We start from the raw sequence: 24,637 nt of genomic DNA, 5'->3' as shown, positions 1-24,637 counted from the left end.
GGTGTCGTGCTCTCGTAGAAGAATCGAAGAAGGCGTGCACGAACCCTGAAAGAGATCGGAGAATTTCTCGGTTTGGGCGTAGTGGCCGCTGGGCGTCGCTGCTGCTTGGCTCGTGGGCCTCTTGGGCGTTGGTTGTGGCCCCCGAGGCCCCTGTCTTTTACCTTCCCGGCACCGTGGCCTTTGCACGCACCGGGCCTAGTCAGCCTAGGTTGAGCCTCTAGTCCCTCTACGGTGTAGTGTCTACACCTAATCACCCTCCTGGCCAACCACGACCTCGGATACGTGTCGCGTACCAATCTTGATTTCCCTCCGCCAGGTCTCTGAATTTTGACACCTTCAATCTTCCACATCTCTACACGCTACTCCGTATTTTGTACGCGGTTTACACGCACCTTGAACTCGATTCCGCTCTCTGTCAATGGCGCTGCTGCCAGACATCAAAGCCTCGTGTGTCACAATCAGTTCCACCGCTGCGGACGTCATCTCTAGCACTCCGGGTCAACGACATCTCACAGCTCGTGGCTCTCACCGTTCATGAACCTCGACCAGATCGGACTGCACACTTTCTCTTCTCCTCCTCGTGGTCACACCGCCATCGACATCCCAGAGTACGACGAAAATCTCGCCCAGTCCTTGAAGGCCCCGAGTCTTTCGTCCACTCCTTCAGCAAGTGACTGGGTCTCGCCCTTCACGCTACCTCCTTTGCCGAGTCTGCATCGCGATCGCCATCTACGAGAGCCTTCTCAGTCTCCTGAATTTCATCGCCAGCGAGCCGAGAGTGGTGCATACTACGCAGCCGCCTGGGGCTCACCCTACGCTACGCCGAGTCCTCGAAGACGCCCTCGTCCCACGGACTGGTCGGCTCAGCGGAGCGACATCGAAGACCATCCTGCATCAGCTTCTTTTGTCCGACTCTCTAGCCCTCTCTCGACGCGAATTTGCATCGACAGCCCAGAGGCCCGACCTCGAGGTCTCGACTCAAGTGGAAAGAGAAGGCAGGTGAAGAAGAAGGTGTTGAACCCGCTTTCCGAGAGACCCAATTGGCTGAGCGAGTCAGAGGACAGTGGTTCCGAGATAACTGCAAAAGAAGGAGAGAGAACACCTACCCGTCGGGCATACCTAGACCATTGGGGCATATCGCCTGACGATATCAGCCGGCGCCCGCAACGACACCAGTTCAGTGAGAGTCTTGCGACGGTGACCCCGGGTACTTCTCATGGTCCTCAACCTGAGTTAGGAGTACCAGGCTTTTCGCGGCGACTACTGTCTCCTGCCGTCGAGGACATTATGGCGGAACTGGAATCAGAGAGCACCGGAACAGGGGAAAAGCCTCTTCCTGACCCACCATCACGACCCATTGCGCCTGGAGAGGAGCAGAAAGCGATGGCCAGCCCAACCTCGGAACAGCAGCGACTTCGAGTCACTTCCATGCAGTCATATCAGCGGCCCAAGAAAAAGGTGGTGTGGAAGGGTAAGACCTGCATCATCGCATTACCGCTCACGGACCGCGAAGCTGCTGGTCTCCCGCCTCTACTCACACCACAAGACATCAAGGAACGCGTTGAGGGGTGGGCGAAAGCAGGCTACGATGTGAATGGCTTTGAGCTCACCGATATTGCGGATGGACTGCCATCGAATTCTAGTGGGCAGAGCCGACCGGTGTATCCAGATCCAGCAGATATGCGAACCGAACGAACAATGCGCAAATACCAAGTTCGTATCCCAGACCAGGACGAATGGAACGCTTTTGTCAGCTTTCTCAAGGAGGAGAAACTTCGCGCACTGGGTGTGAGTCCAAGTAACTCGGAGGCACCTCCATCGACCAAGTCGCCCTTTTCGACAAGTTTGAGTCGAGTTTCATCCGGATATCCAGCGTTGGCGCCTTCGCCGCCCGTCTTGTCGTCTTCATCGGCAAGCAATCCTCTTCGGGCGACGAGCAACCCCTTTTCTCCGTCTTTGATGTCGTCTGCGGGAATCAGCCCACAACCTGGATCTATGACCTCTTCTCAATACGCTGCTATGCCAAGACCTTTGCAGGGACATGGGTACAAGGCATCCGTCGTACCTCAGAATGCCTATGGGCGAATTACATCACCATTCGACGGGTCTATATCCCAAGCAAGCTCGTTTGGACACGGCTCTCGATCAAATGTGCCACTACTATCCTCACGGCAAAACAGCTTCTCACCGAATCATCCCTTGCCGTTGCCAAACTTGGGCGAGGTTTTGTCTCCTCAACCACAACACGGTCCTGGCCAGAGAGTGAACTTTGTACCTGACTCCAAACGTTATGGCCCAGTGTCGCCAGACAGCAACGTAAGCCGTGGCCATCGCCATCAGCAGACCCTTGGCTCAGCCGTCCCTCAGCATACCGATATCCACGTACGTACACCAGAGAATCGGGTGCCTTCGCCGCCTCCTATTGAGATTGCCCACCCTACGCCAAAGAGCCATCGGCATAACCTCAGCATGGCTCTGCAACGAGGTGTCGATGAGGCAGAGGCAGCATCTCGCGCGCGTGGCGCTACCACCACCGGCGAGCAGGCAGAAAGTGTGCAACTTTCATCCAGGAAAAGCTCCATGATAGACGATGAGCCCCCCATTCTAAGAAGACCGGAGACTATGTCTGCCGCAGATGAACGATCTGAGATCGAAACCAACCCAAGCATTGCAGCGACTCCAATGCTGCTGGAAGACAAAAATCCATTCGTGAATTGGCAGGCATTGAGCGACGCAGCAAAAGCAGAATCAAAACCAGCCCTGGAATCCACTTCATCAACGTCGAAGCTTAATGTGCAGGCGAAAGAGTTTGATCCACAGGCTGGATTCTCAAGTTCGAACTTTGCATTCGGGGATAGTAGCGATTTCAAACCATTTGCTTTCTCCCAGTCACCACAAGCCCCGGTGTCGCGAAAATCTTCAGTCAAAAATCGCTTATCGCTGAATGCGGATGCTCCGGCCTTTACGCCTTCCCTCACATCGCAAAAGACCCCAAAGGAGACACAGTTTAGGTTTAGTTCTGCCACCTTCAACGTAGAAGCGCCTGTCTTCAATCCGTCAAGCTCACCAAGGACGAATTTCCGGGCTGAAGAAGGCACTCCTGCAGTCACAAATACTGATATCACAAACAGTATCTTTGGTAACGTGGTCATTGATCCAACATCAAAGGTGACGAGGAGGGCAGGCAAACCTATTCCTATCCAAGCTCCTAAGCATAAGGAAACACAAGACCAAAGTCCACTCACAAGTGAATACGAGGATGAGATAGATGACTCTGGCCGGCCTATGGCGCCTAGCGACCGACAAAAGAGGGCTCGTCGAACTGACAGCGATGGGGATAAGAGCCCGGTATACGCTCAGTCGGCACCTTTCCACCACGAGAGAATTTTGTCACAAATTGTTGACGATATCGATCAAAATGGACCACCACCAGAGAGCCCGAAGAAACCATCGGATGGCTGGTCTTACATTCCTGCCGATGAAACCCCATTGGAGACCTCCCTGGACGCACCATTGCCTGAAGAAGACATGGATGCTAGTCAAGAGACCGACCAGGAGTTCACCATGAAGAATCAAGAAGATGTTGCCAAATTCAATGAAGCTCGACCTGCTTTCGATACGCAGCCCGAGAAACCTGTGCACTCTATTGAACAGCAGATGAAAGATGAGGTAAAAGATGAACCAGCTACGCCTACGAAAGTTGAAAAGTCAACAAGACCACCCATCCGGAAGCCTAAATCTTCCTTGTCAGCACTCGCAAAACCATTTGAATATAAACCTCTTTCGTCTAGCCCGTATACCTCGTCGGCTGCAAAGACCCCAGCTAGGCCGAAGCCGAGAGGATTGGAGGCCTCGAAATACGCAGTATCATCAAGCCCTCCTCAATCTTCTGCTGACCTTACTGCAAGCCTGTCTTCACCTCCGGCGGATTTGTACCATTATGTCGAGAAAGACAACGATTCACTAAGCGACAAGGAGGAAATCGTGGAGGTCATTGAAGAGCCATCGACCGACGAAGAAATCGAGTCGCAGAAAGGAGAGCGAAGCTCCAATCTGGACGCCTACGAGGCCGAAACGGTTGAAGTGACAGAAGAAGGACCCGCTGAAAAGCATGAGCAGCCGTATCATGACGAAATTGAGCTTGATATGCCTCGATTGACATTGCGCCACCACGATGATCCTTTGCCTTCGTTTGAGGAAATTGATGCTGTTATGAAGCAGTTTGAGGTATACCCAGAGCTCGGCATTGAGCGTAACGACACACCTATTCAATCTACACCACTGGTTGACATGCGCCTGGGAGATAATTTCCGAAGTGATGCTCCCAGCCCCAGCCCACCACGACCTCAGGAGCATTCGGCTCACAATGATGCCTCCCATGCAGCACCATCAATCGGTTTGGGCATTGGAGTCCACAAACTGAATACAGGCAGAGAAGACGTGAGTGACTGGGAAGATACAATGTCAGCTCCAGAAGCCGCAAAACTGCAACTGCGATCTCAGTTCTTCGACGGACATGTGAACGACTTAGTGGATGGCATTCTCGAGAATCGTCTAGGCCCGCTTGAACGAACTCTTCATACCATTCAAGAATCTCTCACTTTCATGGCAGGAGGAGTAAGGCCCAAGAGCAGTGGCCGTAGTGTCTCTACAGACCTCAAACATTCCGACGCTGATGATGAGGACGACTATGACGCATTCGAGGGCTTTGCGGCCTACAGATCGAAATCTCCTGTCGCAAGAAGGAATGAGCGCAGACAATCCAAGATTCGTGCTGCTGTTGCTGAAGCTCTTGCCGCATACCAGCCAGCCCAGCCACCTCAACAGTTAATCAATGTTGCCGAGCTCAACGCAATTGTCCAAGAGATGAGAGAGATGGCGCAACAAGCAGGATCTCAAAATACACAAAATCAGCTCAAAACAATTGTAGAGGAAGTAATTTCTCATCACCCTCGCCTACGCGGCTCGCGTGTTCAGCAGGAGCACGAGTCTACGGAGCAAAAGTACAAACCTCAGATTGATGGCCTCGAGTCTATGCTGCAGATGTCGAAAGAGCATGCTGCTGAGGAGGTTCAACTTCGCCGAAAGGCAGAGGAGCAAGTTGCAGAGCTGAAGGTTCGCTTGCGTATTGCAGAAGAAGAAGCCGCGCAGCACCGGGAATCATCCGAAGAAGCTCAACAGACGCTAGTGGCTTATCTCGAGGAAAAGAAGTCGTATGAGAAAGCGCAGGAAGAAGTCGAAGCGCTGGGTCTTAGGAACACTGCCCTTGAGAGCACGCTTGAAGAATATCGTGTCTCAAGTGATCAATGGCGAGAAGATATTCGTTCCGAACGAGAAAAGAACAAGGAGCTCAAGCACGCCTTCCAAGAGTTGCAGCAACACTTCGATGATCAATCTCATTCTCGGCAGTCTCTAAGAAACAAAATTGAACGTCTGCAGTCACAAATGACTCAAGCCGTCGAAGACCTGCATGCGGAGCAAGCGGACTGGCGTCGTAAGGAACATGAGCTTCTCGGAAGACTTACCCAGGTCCAACACCAGGTTGATCTCGAACGCCGGCATCGTGAAAAGACCGAAGAAGAGCTTCATGCCATGGACAAGGAACTTCGAGCCAATCTTCAAGTCAAGCCTCTTCTGGAGCAAACTCAATTAGATGTGACCAGATTGAACGAGCTTGTCGCGACTCTTCGAGAAGAAAACCGGGCCCTGGATATCAAAGCTTTCAACCTTGATCGGGAATTGACCAACATAATCAACACCAAAGATTCAGAACTGGCAACGGCAACAGTGAAGTTGCAGGCTGAATTGGAAAGTGCGCGTGGACAACTTCAGAGCATCAAGACAGATTCGGAGGCTCAAATCTCACGACTGCAGAGTCGCCTTGATCATGCAGAGCTTGATATTGAGGATCAAAAAGCTAAGCATGATGCTCTTCTTTCAGAAACTGTGGAAGCGCACAAAGAGGCAATCCGCGAAGCAAATGAAAAGAGAGAAAGCGCTCTGGAAGACCAACATCAGGCTCATGAGAAGAAACTGAATGATCTTCGCGATCGCCATACTCGCGAGCTGCACAACTCGTTCGACAACAGAACGAGGCTTGAACACCATTTCAATGAGAAACTCAGCTTGTCCGAAGATAAGGTGAAACATCTAGAAGGCAAGATCACTGATCTTGAAGAAAGATTGGAGATTACTAAATCCGCAGCTCGTGCTGCAGTTGAAGCCGCTACTGCCAAAGGTGTCAACCTACCGACCCCGGCGTCTTCAGTCGTTGCGTCTCCACCACAACGTGCTACAAGTGCTTCGATCTCGTTTGTCAAAGGGACCGAGGTTCCCGAAAAGATCTCTCCACAAGCCCTGCGCGAGTCCATCATGGTCTTGCAGGATCAATTGCAAAATCGTGAGCAAAAGATTGAAAGCCTAGAAGCTGAACTCACCGCCGTGGACAAAGATGCACCGAACAAGTTGAAAGAGCGTGAGACCGAGATTGGCTGGCTTCGAGAGTTGCTCAGCGTGCGCATGGATGATCTGGAAGAAATTATCCATTCTGTTTCCCAGCCTGATTTTGATCGAGAGACAGTTAAGGATGCTGCGATCAGGTTGAAGGCAAATCTACAAATGGAACAACAGCTGAGAGAACGCGCATCTGCCGGCCTATCAAGTTCTTTCCCGTCAATCTCAACCCTGACCAGCTATGCCCAGTCGCCCCGAGCATTACCAATGGCAGCGGCGGCGGCGTGGGGCAACTGGCGTAGGGCTCGTGATACCTCAATCGGAGCATTGTCTGATCTGGCCACCAATCTGGGCACTCAAACACCCACGAGGTCGACCAGCGGAAGTCCGAACAGCTTTCTCTCAGGCATCATTACGCCACCAGGCACCGCTCAGAAAGCAACAGGGTCTGGGGATATGCCTCCTCCAAGCGCGAGACCACTCGCAGCAGCGGCAGCGGCAGCTCGAAAGACGAGTTCAGAAGCACGACCATTGAGAGGTTATAGCTCACAACCACGAGCACTCTCAAGTAGACATTCAGACAAGCGAGTTGATAGTTCGCAATCCGAACCTCGACCTCTCAGAGCCGAATCACCACATACACCCACCCAACCGAAGCGACCTAGTCTTGACCTTACGGATGATGTTGACGAAGACGCATCACCTCTTGATGGCAAAGATATGACGGCACGAAGATTTCAGGACGAGAATGAACCTGTGACTTCTGCAGATTAAGCGGACTTGTACGGAACAATGTCTGTGAACAGAATTGCGGGTTCACTCGGATGTCAAGTCCCAAATTTTTCAACCAAAACCGCACGGCAATTTACATTAATGACCAGCTCTGACTGTTGGAGCAAGCGTGAACTTGAGGAGGAAATGGAAAAGGAGAAGGAGAAGCCAGAAAATTGAATAGTGGAAAGAAATTTGTGTAGTCTGATTTTTGTGCATGGGCATGGATTGGCAAGCGTTGATCTTTTTTCGATGTTTTGGTTTTTCAAAACAGTCTGTCATTGTCACTGTCACTGTCAATTGTTGCTTGCTGGCCAGATAATACCCCCTATTGTATTTTCGTTTATCTGTTTGGTTTTGTTGGGGTTTGTTTTGTGTGCTACACCACAACACCCCCCTTTTTTTATTTTTCTTATTTTTGGTTTTCTATTCTAATGTCTCTCTCGAGTCTCGACTCCTTTTTTCTTATATTTCTTTCTTCTCCTTCTCACACACACACACACACACACATTTCTTTTCCTTCTTGTCTAGACGAATTCCATTACACATGTGTATAGAATGAAACATTCTCTCTGATCTTGAATTCGCTAGGAGGAAACTCGACTGAATTTACACCATGTATATATGTATATATATGTAGTTGGTTTGGATTGTCTGATCACCTGCGCCAAGGTCAGGGTATCGACCTTTGAAGTTGGAAAACGAAGAAGAATGTGACTTGAATTCGCATTTTCAAGGACTCGGAAGTTTAAAATTCTCCAGACACAATATCTACATAACCGCCCCAGTGGTTGTTGGGTTTTCTCACAAGAACCTGGCATTCTCTGCACGTTTGTGAAAAGGCACCTTGTGTTCACGTCCCGTCACGATCGTGTGACACCATTTACCCATCGTCTTGAGCCACCCGAAGAATTGATTTTGCAATGGTGGTTTTTCTCGTCGTTCTCGCTTTTGGTCTTGTTGTTTCGGTCCCTGTTGTTCGTGTTCGTGTTCGCGTTGGTGTTTGTGATGTTGTACACCACCCTTGCCGACGGAGACCTTCCCACCCCACTTTTTCATACGAAAGGTGTAATACAAGATCGGTATCATGACCAGGTCGAAAACGACATAGGCCCAAACGAGACCGAAGTTTCGCCACCGCAAGGACCACTCGATACCTCGGGGGACCAAATACTGATCGGCCACCGTCAACTGACAATAAGAACAGCCGCTGGTGGCCGATGGGTTCGTCAGAGTTCCCGGTGCTCTTTCCAAGTACGGCTCCAAGTATTGACCGCAGGTCATGTTCGGCGGTGGATCGAAGACACTCAATTCGTTCGACGCGCAAACCACCCGTCGACCGTGCAAGGCCGTCCCGACGATCCCGTCGATGATGTAAGTAAAAGGACTGACTCGGTACATGAACATCCAGAACCCTGGCAAGGCGTCGGGTGGTTGCAGGACACTGAGAAATAAAAAGTGGTTAGTCGTGGGTTCGAGAAGAACAAAAAGAAAAGAGAAGCACCGAAAAAGTGGAGAAAAAAAAGACGTCAACACTCACCCATTAAAAATAACACACATTGCAAACATCAGGGTGGCAATGATACCTGCGGTTTCGGCGTCCGGTAAAGCGGCGATTACCATTTGAGAAAATGTGCTTGCGTAGACGAAAAATTGAATACAAAACAACATGACCAATCCTTGTCTTTCGGATGATTGAATACTAATCAAGACGATCATAAAGGTTAGCACAATTCAATACTATACAATGCAAGAATAGGGTTATAGGTAGATCGATAGACCAAAGGAAAAGGGGGGGAGGGCGCGGATGGAAATGTCAAGACTCACCCAAAAACCGAATAAAAATATGAAGCATATGCCATGAGACCCAAAAGAGCCTGGTAAGGGATCTCGACTATGACATTTGCCAGGAGGAAAGCGACAAAAGAATAAGTCTTGGATGGACGTTCTCGGACCTCGTACAAGGACCGTTGAATGACGAAACGAGGAATGATTTGTTGAATCAAGGCCGTAAAGATGGCCGTGAGCATGAAGACACTGAACAAGACGTTTTGTAGGCCTTGTTGGGAACTGTTCGATTGCCAGAATGAGAATCCGATGAACCTGGGGAAACCATGTCAGCTGTACTGCTTACCGACCAGTAACTTTATGACAGAGACATCACGACGTGTCACTTACAGCGCTGACGCGATACCCAAGGCCAACTTGTGCCAAATATAACCTGGCGTCCTCCAGTATTGTTGAAAGGCTCGGATGGTGTTGTAATATATCTGGGTTCGAACAGGCATGGCAAATTGGCTGATGTCGTCGTCTTTGCCCGCGACGGTCCGGGTTTGGTTCTGATCGGTGGCATTGCTCCTCTCGATGTTGATCCGGTCTAGTTCTTCAAGCATGGCCTTGTTTTCGTCGCTAGACCTCCATATGTCGACCCAGTCGAGGTGGCCCTGAGCGGCAGCTTCGGGCCCGACAATTTCCAGAATGTACTCGGCCACATTCTCGGATTCGCTACAATGTCTGGCTCCGTGTTTCTCAAAATAGTTGACGAGCGTTTCCGAATTGGAGCCGATTTCGCCAAAGTACACTGGTCGACCGCCGGTGGTGAGGAAAAGGAGTCGGTCGAATTCTTGGAAAAGCATGGCACTGGGTTGATGGATCGTCGACAGTACGGCTTGGCCATGGTCCGCCAACTTGCGTAGGAATCGAAGGATCGACCAACTCGATTGAGAATCGAGGCCGCTGGTGGGTTCATCCAGGAAGAACAGCAGTGCAGGCTTCGCCGCGAGCTCGACGCCGATGGTGAGGAGCTTGCGTTGTTCGACGTTGAGACCTTCTCCCAGTACGCCCACGACCGCCTCGGCAAAGTCTTCCATATTGAGCATCTTCGGGGGAGTGTCAGCAAGAATACTAAAACCAAGGGGAGCGAGACAGGTCTACCTTGATCACTTCTTCCACGTATTTGTATTTCTCCTCTCGAGAGACAGACTTTGGTTGGCGAAGAACTGCACTGAAACGTAATGCCTCCCGAACAGTCGACGTTTCCAAGTGAAGGTCTTGTTGTTGAACGTAGCCTGTGTTTTCCAGGGTTAGTCTACTACTGACTCTGAACACAGCAATCACATCATAGAAAATACTTGCCTGTTTTCCTTTGAAAACTTGCATCCAACGCCTTCCCATCCACAAAAATGTCGCCGGTGATGACTCCAATTGACGTACGCTGAGCCAACACATCAAGTAGAGTCGTTTTACCTGCACCCGAGACACCCATCAACGCAGTCAATGTCCCCGGTTTGACCCAGCCAGAAACGTGATCAAGGAGCCTTCGGGTGCCTTCCTTGACGGGGATATCATAATTGACGTCGCGCCACGTGAAAATGGCCGTCTGTGGTTCGATTGCTTGGACATCTTTCTCTTCGGAGGTGTCCTTCTCCAAGACTGGAGCTCCAGTACCGGATGATTCCTGGTCTGATTTCCTGAGGCCATTCTCGATGTACGCGGGTACGTGTCCACGACGAAACAATAAAACTTCACCCTTGCTCGTAGATTTCGAGTTGATCTCAGTAATACCCAGATAAGTCACCATGAAGAATGCCAGGAAGCCAATCAGGATCCCAAGATTCCTCCAAATATGGTCGTAGCTGTACTTGAAGGATGACTGCATATACGCGTCGCCGGACACCGTGTACTGTCCGACAACGGATCCAGGAACGGAGCAGATGAATGTGTCTCCGACCAACTGCGGGTATGCCGGGACATAGCTGTTTGTCGTCAGCACAAGTGCACATAGGCTGTCAGACAGTCATTTTTGCTCACCTGCCACATGGAAATTGTTGGCCATGGAACTCGTTGACCAGCATGGATTCGAACGAATACGCTATAGGATTGATCCAGCTGACCCATTTTAACCAAGGATGCATGTTAGGTCGTGGAATAGTGAAACCTGTGTAGATCACAATCGCTAGCACCAACACTGCGGCGATGGCGAGTGCCTGGGAAATGGTTTTGGTGGCTGCACCGATGGACCTGAAAAGTCCCGTCATGGCCAGTCTGGTCAGAAAGGCGAAAAGGAAGAAGATGAAAAACTGCGCAGCCTCCCTTCTGAGGCCTCCCAAGAAATACAGAGTGACGTTGAAAATTACCGCCGTCAGTATTTGAACCGGTAGATCCGCTATCACCGTGGCCAGAGCCTCTGTAAACGGATGGTAAAATCTTTCCAAGGTTAGTACGCTCCTTACCAGTGCCATTGAGAACAGTCACTTACGCATAGGAAACCTGCTTCTCGACAATCGGCCGTTGATCATACAACCGATTGATTTCCGTAACCGCAACCAGGGCATTGAGTAGGACCGCAGAGAAGATGACTGAACTTTTGGCGAAAAAGCTGCTCGTGTCTTGTACCATGCCGAAAAAGGCGGAGCCGATGATCAGTGCCATGCTGCCTTGTCCGATGACCAAGGTGAGTCGTATCACCTTTTCGTTCCAAAGACGCTGGAAGCCACGCTTCGTACAGATATTGATCTGTGACAAGATGGACACCGTGTAAGGAGAACTCGGTGGGACATGGTGGGACTGCACTGCTCGACGGGCCACCTTGAACTCATGAGCAGCATCGGTGTCTAGCACCTTCTCTTCGTGGGTTGCAATTTCTTGTAGAAGTGTCTTGCGGAGTTCTGACTTTTGCCAGTAATTTTCGAATTCAGCCGCAGTCCGCGGAACCTTTTCTTCATATCCAGGGCGAGCCTTTCTCTCCTGTGGGTTGCTAACGGAGGTCAGGAAATCAGGTGTCGTCTGTCGGGCGGGACAAAGCCAGCCCATGGTCGTAAAGTACTCCTTGGCAGCATTGACTGGCCCGAAAAAGACTTCTCTGCCCTCGTATAAGACGACAACCTTGTCGAATGTATCGTACATGGATTGAGATGCTTGATATGCGGCGACGGCATGAGCAGATCCAGTCAAATCAGCAGAAAGTCTGAGAGTGCGGATAAACGAGAGGGCAGTCGCAGAGTCAAGGCCTCTGGTGCTATTGTCCCAGCACCCAACAGGCGAGAATGCCAATATCATCTCGGCAATACTGACACGCTGTTGAGTCGGATTAGCGAATCCCCGCATGAGCAAAGGAAAAGACAGTATCGTTACCTTTCTTTCTCCTCCTGATACGCCTCGAACATACTCATTACCGACTCGGGTGTTCTGAACATGGGTCAAGCCACATACCGCCATTGCAACTGCGGCCATTCTCGAGACATGCTCGGTCCGCGACTCTCCCAGGAGCGGATTCGGGGGTGTCCGCATGGCTGCGGCGAACTCTAGTGTCTGCTTGACCGTCAGGTGTGGAAAATGTCTTTCGATCTCTGCATTATATGCAATTTCCCCTCGGAAATGTTTGATCATCTCGCGTTGAGGAATTCCTGTGGCTATGTTAGACTGTCGTGCAAAGCCCAGAAAGAACGGGAGGCGCATACCGCTATAATGTATGTCAGAGCCTTCTCCCACCTTCAAACCGAATAATTCTCCCGCCAATGTCTTTAGGAGTGTTGAGCAACCACTTCCGGGACGTCCCAGGACCAACAGCATTTCTCCCGGGTTCACATGGCCGTCAAACTCCTTGAGAATATCTCGTTGGGGCTTCTTTGCGAGGCGAAGCCACTCTCGAAGACGCAATGGAGCCAGAAGATACGATGCGACTGTGGGTTGAAGGTTCATGGCAATACCGGAACCAGTGACACTCAGGTTCTTGAAAGTGATCGAGGCCCGACGAAACTTGACCCTGGCTCCCTCGGCTGCACGAAGGATCATCCTGGCCCATCTGTACACATCGAAGGCTGGATCAAACGGGTCCAATGTAGGATCATGGACTTCCCCTCGCTGTAAGCATTGGATGAATCAGCGGTGATTACCTCGACGGCGTGGGTGTGCTGTGGTTGGTGATGTATACCTTTGCCTCACTTGCTACCCGCGTGAGCTCTGCACGATCGGCTGCCACAATGGCTTCATAGTCCCCAGAGCTTGACATTGACCTGATGGAGCGCAGGTCAAAATCTGTGTGCATCTCGTCGTCGACATTCGAGTCACCGAGAGAATCGTCGAGCTTGGAGTCAGAAATGTTGTCTGGCTCCGATCCAGCGTGTACGCCATCGTTGGACTGCATGACAATCGCGTGCGAATTTCTCTATTTCGACTTGTTCTCACACATTGTACAAAAAAAGACTTCTTACCGTATATGATGAGATGAGATCGGGGAGCACAGTCCTACAAGAGTAAATTTATAGTCAATCCGCCAAATGCCGCAGAACATAATACGGTCTGGCCAAAATCCAAACAAACTCCCCACAACGAGAACCATGAGATCCTCGGCTCCGAGTAATTTATGCATAATGCACGGGCGTTTGAATCTTCTGACTCTTTGGTACGGATGGTGTCCAGTAAGGGAAAATCACAGTCGAGGACATGTTAGGATCGTATGATATCTTCATGTTAGCGTGAGATTTTCATCGGGCATGGACCCTTTAGATTGCCGACTAAATAACTCCACCAACTCCGTACTTCGTATTTTTATCACTCACTGATCAATCACTGTCGAGCCAAGTTCTCGATGGATCTTAAAATGCGTCACTTAGTGCGGATGATCTTGACGAGGACCTCGGTCGGATAGTGTTCCATGTGAAAATATACACAGGACATACAGCATTGTTTACCTGGATCCGCCGGCGACGGCACAATGCGATCCAACGGTCAGCTCCATCATAGAGAAATTCATAGACGGTAAAAAGCTCATTCGCACAAATGGCAGAGAGGCTTTTCCATTTCCAGAGGGGAATGACTATCAAGTTTCCCATATTGTACAATGTTATACATCTCGCACATCCTCTTCATTATGTATCCACCCGCTTCAAGCCTATTACTACCACAAGACCAAATCCCGCACAAACTCACGTAGAAGCAAAGGCTATCTATCTTCCTATTGCTGCTCCTCCAGCGCGACGAATCTTTCCATCTTTTCTAACTCGATCCTTCTGTCCTGGAGGTGCGAACTTAGAATAGGTGCGCAGACGCTTGGACTTCCGTCCCTGCGAATGCACAGACGAAAGCTCCTTCTCCCACTGTTCCAGAGTCTCCCAGTCATCGTCACTTAGATCATCATCTTCGCTGATCTCTGGTTTTTCCTCCACATTTTTGCTGGACGGAGCCTTCGATGCTGCCTTCCTTGCGGCGTGTGTTTGAGGAGGCCTAACATGGTTCTCGCCGCCTTCGTTGATATCGTCGAAGGAGAACGTCTCTACGGAGCCGGCAGTGGAAGGTTTACTCGTGCGCGTCTTGGCTGTGCGAGCTATTGGCAACTCGATATCCTCAACAAGGTCTTCCTCAAACACGCTAGCGAACTCTTCCTCTTCTTGCATCTCTGCCATCTTTTCCTGTTCCATTTTCTCCATCAGCTCCTCTGCTTGATCCTGCAGACGCTGGTTACGGTTGCGAGCACGTCTCGCTTCTTTGGAGTCTGGACCGCCGAGACGCAAACTCCTTGAGATGCGTGTCTTTGCTCCCAGCGCCCACAGATCACCCCATCGTGATTTTCGTGCATCACGATATGCTTGTTTGCTAAATGATCGTGGCACAGTCCATCTCTCAATCTGACCCGCCGGTGTACAAACATCCATGATGATATGACCGCGTCGCTTCATCGGCGGAAACACGAGACGTGGGAGATTCCAAGTAGCAGGAAGTGATGATCGCTCTTTGCCATCGGTAAATGGGTTCGACTGCGTCAATACCGTGCTGGGATTGATATCCTCGAAGCCTGATTGACACAGTTGCATCCACGTCTTATGATCTTCTCCCAAGGTCTTCGGGTCAGGATGACTAGGTGCCGAAAGTCCATCTGCGATGCCTTGCCAAGAGTCAACTTGTCGTCGGCGAAGATCATCGCCTCTCAAGACAGAAAGATACGAGAAATCCACATCGTCGTGGTTGCGATCTCGCGCCCCAAGCACACGTTGTAAATAGTTTGGCCGGATATATCTCTGCTGAAAACTGCAAAAGTCTTTTCGTCCTTGAGAAAGTCCTTGGACGCGATACATGGGACATTTTTCGTGGTTCGTGCAAGGTGCGATGATCATGCCGGGCTCTTGAATGTGCGCATCATCACTTAAATGTTCATCGCTGTATGCGGTCTTCTTCCCTTCAGGAACAGCGATGTGTCTTTCCAAAAGAAGCTCCCGAGCACCAGCAATGGCTTCAAATCCACGAGGAACACCTTTTTCAATCAAGATCAGCACCCCGCCCTCACGGTTGGTCATCGACCACAGATTTTCAACTTGCTGCTTTTTCATGTAGTCTTCTTGTAATCCAAAGAGCGAATGTGTGGCGATGACGACATCGAACTGCTTCCGTTGCTGCGCCGGACGATCATCTTCCAAAGTAGGTGTATCACGGGTGTAGATGTAGTTTGGTAGTCGTGGTACAAACGTGGTGTTTTCCAACAAGGCGGCAGCTCTGTGGCGAAGGGTATCGGAACCCGTCAGCACAACCGACTTGGATTCCGGCGGAGGGGGCGGGCTGCGATCAGAATCATGCATCACATCCCAATGAGCCTGTACTAGTTCCCGCCAAGCAATGATGCCAGCACCACCGGCACCAGCGTCCAGAATTCGAGGGCCACCTTCTTTGGCAAGGAGGTTGTTCAGCCAGGTTGATCCTAGTCGCTTGCGAGTTTCGACGAGCACTGACATGATGGACGCGTATGTAGGAGGCATGACGGTGGTTAAGAAGGCGTTTGCTTCCATCTCTCCCATGCTCTGCTGAGAAGCATCAATCGGAATGGAAATCTGTGCCCTCGAACGGCCTGATCGTGGTGTCAATGGTGAGTCCGGTAGGCCAGGACCTCCAAACGTCTTTTCACATATCTCCTTGAGATGTTTGTTGGAGAAATTGCTCATTAACCTGTTCACCGGTCGGACAAATTCTTCATGAGGTAGTTGAACGTTGCCAGAATCCGTGGCGAATTTCCCCAGGCGAGTGAAAGGATGCATTCTAGCGGAATCATCGTCGAAAAACTCTTCTTCGACCGTTTCATTGACCAATTCAGCATTCAGTGATCGAGCAACCTCCATGGCCCTCTCGTTAGGAGACGTTAACAAGCTCGATGTCACGACGCCGTTGTCGGGGAATGCAAGACCTTCCTGCGCAGGCCGGGGTGGCCTAGAAGGTGTGTCTCCATGTATAGCGTCGTTGGTCATAGGGTCATTTGTAAAGCTTTCGTAGTCCACAACCTCTCCCTCCTGATCGTACAGTTGCGTTGCTTGCCCACCATCCACCTCAACGGCTTCGTCTTCGTCCAACAACTCTTCATACGACATTGAGGTAGGCTCGCCGTAAAGACGCTTGTATATTTTGAGCTCTCCATCATTCAAAGCAGCATCAGGCAATGTGTCACCATATTTCTTTCTTGCTTCTCGAACCACCTCTTCCGGTGCAGCGCCGTCGCTTCTTAGTTCGGATAATACATCTCTTGTGCCAGGTACCACTCTTCTTGAAATATCATCGCTGACTGACCTCATATGTAGAGATAAGTCTCTCAGGCCTTGGGCCAGTGCATTGTTCTCCTCAATGGCCTCCTCAACATGTTGGTCCACTTCACTCCCTAACTCATGCAGGCCCTCAATCTGATCTCGAGAGAAATCCACAGCGTCAGGACGATCGTTGTCCTCTGTATTTCGATCGTGAGGGTTCGTAACGCTCTGCTGGAAGAGCTTGGAGGACTCGGAAAAGGACCTCAACTGGAATCGAGGTTTGGGTATTTGCCGCCATGAGACCGGCACATGGCGATTCCTGACGGCGACCGCGGGCCCGCAGAAGCCTCTTTCGAGTAGAATCTGTATATCTTGTCGACAGGAATGACACAGGCCTTTCTGTCTTGATCGAGACAACATGTCGGGTAATTTGTAGTAGAAGTTGCAACCTCCGTTGCACCAGAGAAATATTTTGTATATGGAGGAAGGACGACAGACAAAAAGTTGCGGACAGGATTCCGCCCAATCAACGCGCTTAAAATTCGGCTTTGTCTCTACGCGAAGGAATTGTGCGCTAACCATTTGTGGCTGGGCAAACATCTATCGAACTTCGAGGTGAAAAGGAATTACAGAATCTCCTACTTCTCAACAAACATTATTGACCTTGGTGGTTCGAAAGTTTTACTGACAACCCGCTTAGCGCACTCTGCATAGAGATGGCTTGGGCTGAAACTACCCTGTCGTGCCACTTCAACCGATCACACAGACGGGCAAATATCTACTTTGTGTGACCACGTCGAAATGGTCACGCTCTTCACATCGCAGCTTGACTGGCATACAGGGCGCCAACAACAGTGAGAGCCATTAAAGGTGAGATGGCATATGAAAGCTGGGGGTTGGGTCAGCACACGTCTCTGCTTGATAACAGTAGAACTTGCCGTCAAGATTTTCGATATTGTCATCTTTTCTTCATCGTCTACTCCGCTTACATCGGCCATCGCGACGAGTTTCATGGCCGGAGGGCCGGCTGGCATCTGCGTATCATTAGTAAGATCAATCCGACATGGGACGAGGAAGCATCAAAAACCTACAATCATCATGGTGAACCAAAGGATGGGATCCGTGGACAGAATCTTCGTCTTGGTGGACAGTCCCCAGATGATGGCGATGGACAACACAGGCCAAATGATCAATCTGATGAGCAGGATGAAGGCCGTAGGCGCCCATGGAAGCGACTTCTGTTCGCCTCGCTTCATCTTTCTCAGAGAGGAAGACAGCGACACACCGACGACCACGACCTGCAACGTGACAAACAGTTGTCCGATCTTCTTCAGCGATTCGGTGATCCAGGCGTTGAAGATCCCTCCGTCCAAGCTCTCGTTGAAAAAAACTCTGTGCAAAGGAGGCGTCAAACCGATGACGGCGCCAATGAGTGCTCCAATCAGCGGCGCGTTGAGAAAATCGGAGAGAAAGCTCAAGGTGTCTTGAGTGCGAGGAGACAATTTATCCCAGTGCTTCTTGCCGACGTGGAACGCTGTCTTGTGTGCAGCGTCCTTCCCAGTGCGGATACGATGGGGCAGCAGGGAGGTCAACTCGTCCTGACCACCATGTCCCTGTTCGACGTCACCGTTGCCGTCCTGATTCTGTTCACGGTCGGCGTCTTCATCGTCTTGCTTGTCGTCTTCCGGCTCGTCAGGTGCGTTCTCGGCATCGACCAAGCGCGGGCCCACGGCAAAGGTGAGACAGTTTGACACGATAGCACAGACGAGAAAGTACGATTCGGCCCTGGCGATGGCCGAGGAGACATCGTCGTCGTCAACGATCAGCTTATCGAGAATGCCGGTGGATTGTAAAGACTGGATGAGCAGGAGAGGCAAGCTTGTCGTGTTGTTGAATGCCAGAGCAGGCGTGACCCAAGAAGGAAACTTGAGGAATTTGACCGCCAGGACACCGATTCCCATTGAGACGAGGATGTATACAAGAGCCCAGACTAGACCGTCAGTTCTGCCCCATCTCAAGAGACCATGCAGGCCAGTACCAAGCACCTACCCAGGATGGGAAGATATCTGGTTCCTGTGCCAGCGTGCAATTCACTTCCAACTTTGGTAATAAGTAGTGCAGGGAGGAACATGCGCACACAGATCTTGGAGATCTTTTTGGACGAAGGGCCATCTAGCAACCTGAATTGGCTTGCTATTACACCGTAGCTTATGACCAGCAGGATCGACAGGCAAGCTTGTAAAGCACCCAGGAAGGCCTGAAGAAGACCGGACGGCATGACTGCCTCTGCCAATTCAACTCCAAGGTACGATTATTCCGTATATCGAAAACGACAACAACAAAGGGATTACAAAAATCATCAGCTCGTGAAGAAGAAATAAGGTGGAACTATTTCAGACCTGCAGAATCTGGAAAGTGATCGCATGACGATGGACCTAGAATGAGCATGGAGTATATGGCAAAATAAATACTCTGTACCTGCGTATCAACAGCACTTGAAACTAATTCAACAGGCATATGGACGTCATGGACGAGATATGGGAAAATGATGATGGCATTTCCGTCGATACAATCAACGTGAATTTCCAGGGTAAATCGGTACGAGTACGAGTACGAGTACGAGGAGGCTGCTTCGGCTGCCGGGGGAGAGATTTTCCGGGCACCATCGACTCCATTTGCTGTGCTCGGCTTAGCAAAATATTCATTTGCTCTACATAGATTTCTGAAGTGCTTGCACATCTCAAGACAGTCAAGACGAATGACAACACAGTGTACATTGCCAAACTACAGAGGCATGATTGTTTCCGTGATGTCGCCAACAGATTCCATGTCCTCAGAAACTGCCCTAGACTGCCCTAGACTGTCCATTTTATACTCCCATGCTATTTAGTTTTATTGCGAGCACTGGCCACACGAGGTCAAGCTTTCACATGCCATTTGTAGGGTTAGGGTTAGCACTCGTATTACGCATCTTGGCTTCAGCTTGCTTCGACCCTATTCAAACGTCACAATGGCATTGTTCACTCTCTTATCATACCCTCTTCTACCAGCGATTCGCCTTCTACTCTAGCTCATATATTCTTCGTTCCTAGACATAGGACGCTCTGTTGAGAAGTGGTTCTGTCGACATTCTCCTACAGCCCTGCATTTCCTCATTACATCATCTAGTCCAAATGGAGCCTCCACCGATGGACCCGGAGGTTGCGACCTCCAGATCTCGTATTGCTATCCTGGGTGCTGGTAGTGTCGGCAGTGCCATCGCCCTGTGCCTCATCCTGAACCCGGTGGCCAGCGAAGTCTTGCTTGTCGACCCAAACACCGCACAACGAGATGCCCAAGTCAAAGACCTCGAAGACGCCACGACTTACCACGGTGCAGTCGGGTACGATCACCACTCTGTATCTTTTACACGCAGACTAACCACCCTACAGTGGCGGAGGCGTTCGAATCCGTGCAGGAACTCACAAGGAAGCTGGCCAGTGCGACATTGTGGTCATCAGTGCCGGTGCGAAACAGAGACATGGTCAGTCTCCCATTTTTTCTAACAGCGGTACCTCGTCTTGACAATCCCCAGGTGAAACACGAACGGCTTTGCTGGGTCGTAACCTTGCCATCTTGAAATCCGCCACCAACGACATGAAACCCTTCTCAAAGCACACGGTCATTCTGCTCGTGGCCAATCCAGTCGACATCTTGACCTACTTCTGTCAGAAGTTTTCCGGTCTCCCGCAACAACAAGTCATTGGAAGTGGCACCTTTCTCGACACCGCACGACTACGGGGTATCCTCGCAGAAAAGGTTGGCGTCGATGCTAGCAGTGTCGATGCTTACGTGCTTGGAGAACACGGTGAGAGTCAGATGGTGAGTGATGCCGATATTCCACCTGATCTGTATCTTGTTGACAGTGGGTGAAGGTGGCTTGGTCCTGTGTCACTGTCGGTGCCATGCCGCTGGATCGCTGCCTGCCTCCAGGAACCGACATCGACCGCAAGGCAATCGCGTTGGAAACAAAAGACAAGGCAGCCAAGATCATTGAAGCCAAAGGAGCGACCGCATATGGCATCGGAGCACTGAGCGCGGCCATTTGCAAGTCGATATTGTTCGATCAGCGTATTGTCAGACCTATTTCTCATTGGATTGAGGACCTCGGGTGTTGTTTGAGTCTGCCGGTCATCCTGGGCCGCAAGGGCATTGTCCGTTCCCTCAGCATGCCACTTAACAAGGAGGAGAGGGATCTCTTGGTCAAGAGCGCCGACGCGTTGAAGGAGCTCATCGCCGAGGCACAAGACTCTCAACAGTAGGACTGAGGTGGGTTGAGATTGTATTGGGGGTCTTTCTTGGTGTTTCGGAAGCGACAAACGGTGAAATTGACTAAAGGAAAAGGTCGCGGAGCAGAACCACTAGTCCCAGACAAATGTACTCCGTAACATTCCCTTATAACTCACTTCGTCCCGGGATGACGCGTTCGGTTCCTACAACAATGAGAAGTCAAAGGGCAGTCGATCTCTTGAGCGGAAGTTCCGTGCTCGTACGAGTACAGTAGCTCTTCTGTTGAACGGAGATGCTTCCGCACCACCTTGATAAGTGCCAGTCGGATATTGATAGCCAATGACGAGCTCCTGATCGTCGGTTGATTGCCGACATTGTCCTTCAACATTGACTCAGCGACATTCCAAAGTACAAACTTTCTCCGTGCCGTCTTGTAGGTCCATGGGATGATGTGTTGGATTGGTGGTTTGCCTCTGAAGGGGAACACCCTCGGGACACCCTCTTCTCCTCCATGACCAAACGCAAGGGTCTCTACCCCGTGTCAACCCATTCACGTAGGTTCACGGCGTCTGGGGCCAGTATTTACACCCGATGTGACCGATCGTTTTGAGGCCCGACTCCCTCGCTGCTGGTGGGCAATTTCTGCCATATTCGGGACAATTGATCACGGACATGTGTGCCGCCGGGTAACCTTTATAGACTTCACTCTGAACAGACCATTGTGGAGGCCGACGCGGAGGTTCCGTTCTACGTAAGTCGTCTTTACGCCCTTCACCGGGTCTTCCTGCGGTACTCAACGACAGGTATAAGTGCGAATACAATCCCCGAGGATCCTGCGCCCTCTTCTCCCCCGGCCACTGCAATCCATTGGGCTTCCTCCAATTTCTGTAGAACATAAGAGTTCACGACGAAGAAGTATTCTAGATAACTGAAAACACCCGTCGGGCGCCAAACTTGAAACCCCCGCACAACATGGACGATGACAAGCTGGAAGTCAGCCAACAAGAGACTCGCGCGGTTGAAGCTGTCCCACATGACCGAATGTTGGTCGAACACTCGCCGATGGTGAGTCAGCGTTCCCCTATCTATAGGAGAATCAACTGCAAAGACTGACTGGTTTGGAGTAGAACTGGCCGTGGTTACGCAAACACCTGATCCTGCTGCAGTGCGCTTTCCACGCCGCCGGCCCAGGCTTCACGAGTGCTCTACTGATTCCTGCCACTGTGCCCTTGGCTGAAAAGTTTGGCATCACGCCTCAAAAGGCGTCGTATCTCACGGCCGTCCACGTCCTCTTTCTGGGAGTGGCTCCGTTCCTGTGGAATCCCCTGATGAGCGCGTTCGGGCGCAGGCCGGTGCTGGTCGTCACCATGCTCCTATCCTGCGTCGCGGCCTTGGGCGGTGGGTTTGCCCAATCCTACGGCACCTTGATGACCGCCCGCGTCTTCCAATCAATCGGCATCTCATCCGGTTTGGTCGTGTCCGGGGCTGTTGTCGTCGACATCTTCACCAAGGAGGAGCGAGGCCGCAAGAACGGCATCTGGACACAGATGGTCTCTCTGGGCGCTCCTGTGGGCGGCATCGTTGGCGGTCCGGTGGTTTACTACATCGGCTGGCGTTGGGTCATGTGGCTGATCGCCATCTGCAACGGTCTCCAGTTTCTGGCCTACCTGTTTACCTGTCCCGAGACTTCCTACGCCCACCGACAGCTTTCAGGACTGGGCAAATACCGGTTCTCGGAACTGTTCATATTACCAAAGAAGATGCCGGGTCGGCTTGGAGTGCGCTCGTTCATTGAACCTATCTTGCTCCTGCAGTCTCCGCACGTCACGCTCGTTGCGTTCGCATACGGTGTGACCTTTGCTATCACATCGCCCGGTATCTCGGTCATCGTCCCGCTGGCAACGGGACAATTCTACAACTTCAGCGCGGTCGCCCAAGGCTTGTTCTTCATCGGGCCGTTGGTGGGGGTCCTACTTGGCGAGTTGATTGCCGGACCAGCCAGTGACTGGCTCATGTATCGCGAACGTGGCCGAGCCGCGAGCACTGGTCGCGATGTGCGTCTGGAGGCCCGCCTGGTGGCCGGTCTGCCAGGTTATTCTTTGGCACCGTTGGGCGTCATCATCTTTGGCGTCACGCTGGAGAACCACTGCCCTTGGATCGCGCCTTGTATTGGCTTCGCGCTCTCAAACTTTGGACTGCAGCTGGTGACGACGCCGCTCAAGACTTACTGTATGGACTGCTACCCGTCGCACTCGGGATCGGTGCTGCAGTTGATCAACGCCATCCGCCAGATCATCTCCTTTACCGTCCCTTTCTGGAGCCCCAATCTAGGTGAAAAGGTGGGATATGGGCTCGGATTCGGCATTGAAGCCATCCTCATGGCATTCTTCTATGCCTGCAGCTTGTTGGTGTTTTGGAAAGGTGGTTACTGGAGACGGGCTGTAAAGGTGAAGGGTTTGGTCGACATGGATTAGAGAAAGGCAGTGCGTAAGCGCGCGCCCGAGGTAGTAGATCGTTGAGACTCTACTAGCTAGCATTCCAGAACTTCTTCCAAGTCCCCATCTCTGCTCTTTAATCAACCAAATACAGGACCTTCGGTCGCTTGGTCATTTCCGTAGAGCCCTTTCAGTATGTCATGGTGAGAAGACAGAGCGAGTCGTTGCCTTGAAAGCGGCATCATCCGCCAAAGTATGGTCGATCGAACTTGCTCACGACTCCCGCCCCGATGAGGGAACTGCGCAGGGTGGTGCCGCCCTTGCTCACCCCTCGACTCGCGCGCGCCGCGTGAGTGATCACCCTTGACTCATCGGGTCCTGGCGGGGACGCTAAGAGATCCAACGTCTTCTGGTCTTGTGAGCGGTTACACTATCTTGTCGCGCCACGATTGCTCGAATTGAGGGAGAACAAGAATGGGCGACCTCATGTACTTTTGCTGCTGCGGCTGGAACTTGAGCGCCCAGACAATGGTTACATGTGACGTCGCCTGAAACGCGGACGACAGGGCGGCGAAGCTGGTTTGGTAAGTTCCCAAACCAGCTTCTCTGACCCTCGCCAACTCTACGGTTTCTGTCGCTGCAGACTGATGGCATGGCATATTGTCCGTGTACACGAAAGTGAAGGCTAGCAACGACGTTGTATCATTCCACACGGCGATGCTTGCTCGCGTTCATACTTGAAGGCTAGAGCACCAATATCATAAATCGTCACTCTTGTCAGTTTTTCCGTTCGAGCTCTTGCATCACCCGCTCCCAATTCCTCCCTCGTAGCCAGATTGACTATGACCAGATATATCAAGTTTCCATCTTGTAGGAAGGGAGGGCCTCAGATGGCGTCCTTGTCACTCGAACTCGCACTTATTCTCCCCATATATGCGTCGTACCGTTCCGTGAATCGTTATGCATCAGATCAGGCCGCGCTCGACGGACAAGGTGATCTTGTCCCACAGGAGACCTCACATTTAGGTTGGCAAATTGGCCGGGGTCACCTCCTTGAATTGTAGAATGAGGTCAAGCGCTGGGCATACGAGAGGTGCACATTCAGGGATTCTGCTCTCGTTGGCGTCACCCGATGACGGTCGCCGCCGCCATAGCTTCTCTCACAACTTCAAGGGACCAATCCTTGCTTTCAAAGTCTCCAACACT

General features: G+C 51.3%; 5 protein-coding genes across 7 annotated transcripts; 2 read left to right on the top strand and 3 right to left on the bottom strand.

Annotated features, from left to right (window-relative positions):
* Positions 1-348: 348 nt before the first annotated feature.
* Positions 349-7,759, top strand: PV06_09765 (uncharacterized protein). Its single transcript, XM_016411237.1, has one exon. It carries the CDS (start codon positions 535-537, stop codon positions 7,225-7,227), a length of 6,693 nt encoding a protein of 2,230 aa, XP_016257991.1. The 5' UTR covers positions 349-534; the 3' UTR covers positions 7,228-7,759.
* On the bottom strand, positions 7,438-13,529 carry PV06_09764. 2 transcript variants are annotated; one of them, XM_016411235.1, is made up of 11 exons: positions 13,157-13,529; positions 12,684-13,086; positions 12,358-12,629; positions 11,483-12,300; positions 11,035-11,430; positions 10,360-10,979; positions 10,159-10,292; positions 9,403-10,103; positions 9,052-9,327; positions 8,765-8,926; positions 7,438-8,668 (listed from the first exon to the last, which is right to left on the bottom strand). In XM_016411235.1, the coding sequence occupies exons 1-11, from the start codon at positions 13,367-13,369 to the stop codon at positions 8,029-8,031; spliced, it is 4,635 nt and encodes a 1,544-aa protein (XP_016257989.1). In that variant the 5' UTR covers positions 13,370-13,529; the 3' UTR covers positions 7,438-8,028. The 2 variants fall into 2 exon arrangements, with proteins under 2 accessions (XP_016257989.1, XP_016257990.1); XM_016411236.1 differs by having other exon boundaries at positions 12,684-13,529.
* A 510-nt stretch (positions 13,530-14,039) lies between these two features.
* Positions 14,040-17,147, bottom strand: PV06_09763 (uncharacterized protein; the record flags this gene model as incomplete). The annotated part of the gene is made up of 1 exon (XM_016411234.1): positions 14,040-17,147. One exon carries the CDS (start codon positions 17,145-17,147, stop codon positions 14,172-14,174), a length of 2,976 nt encoding a protein of 991 aa, XP_016257988.1. The 3' UTR covers positions 14,040-14,171.
* Positions 17,148-17,376: 229 nt separating this feature from the next.
* On the bottom strand, positions 17,377-19,196 carry PV06_09762. Of its 2 annotated transcripts, XM_016411232.1 has the most exons (4): positions 18,777-19,196; positions 17,819-18,717; positions 17,666-17,761; positions 17,377-17,616 (listed from the first exon to the last, which is right to left on the bottom strand). In XM_016411232.1, exons 1-4 carry the CDS (start codon positions 19,003-19,005, stop codon positions 17,542-17,544), a joined length of 1,299 nt encoding a protein of 432 aa, XP_016257986.1. In that variant the 5' UTR covers positions 19,006-19,196; the 3' UTR covers positions 17,377-17,541. The 2 variants fall into 2 exon arrangements, with proteins under 2 accessions (XP_016257986.1, XP_016257987.1); XM_016411233.1 differs by lacking the exon at positions 18,777-19,196 and having other exon boundaries at positions 17,819-18,751.
* Positions 19,197-19,740: 544 nt separating this feature from the next.
* PV06_09761 (L-lactate dehydrogenase) lies at positions 19,741-21,393 on the top strand. Its single transcript, XM_016411231.1, has 4 exons — positions 19,741-20,109; positions 20,159-20,250; positions 20,302-20,588; positions 20,642-21,393. The coding sequence occupies exons 1-4, from the start codon at positions 19,901-19,903 to the stop codon at positions 21,026-21,028; spliced, it is 975 nt and encodes a 324-aa protein (XP_016257985.1). The 5' UTR covers positions 19,741-19,900; the 3' UTR covers positions 21,029-21,393.
* Positions 21,394-24,637: the final 3,244 nt, after the last annotated feature.

This window comes from Exophiala oligosperma (genome assembly GCF_000835515.1).
Source record: "Exophiala oligosperma strain CBS 72588 unplaced genomic scaffold supercont1.11, whole genome shotgun sequence".
In the NCBI taxonomy this organism is placed as follows: Eukaryota; Fungi; Ascomycota; class Eurotiomycetes; order Chaetothyriales; family Herpotrichiellaceae; genus Exophiala; species Exophiala oligosperma.
The sequence above is the reverse complement of the archived record's forward strand: the minus strand, read 5'-3'. Positions and strand labels throughout refer to the sequence as shown.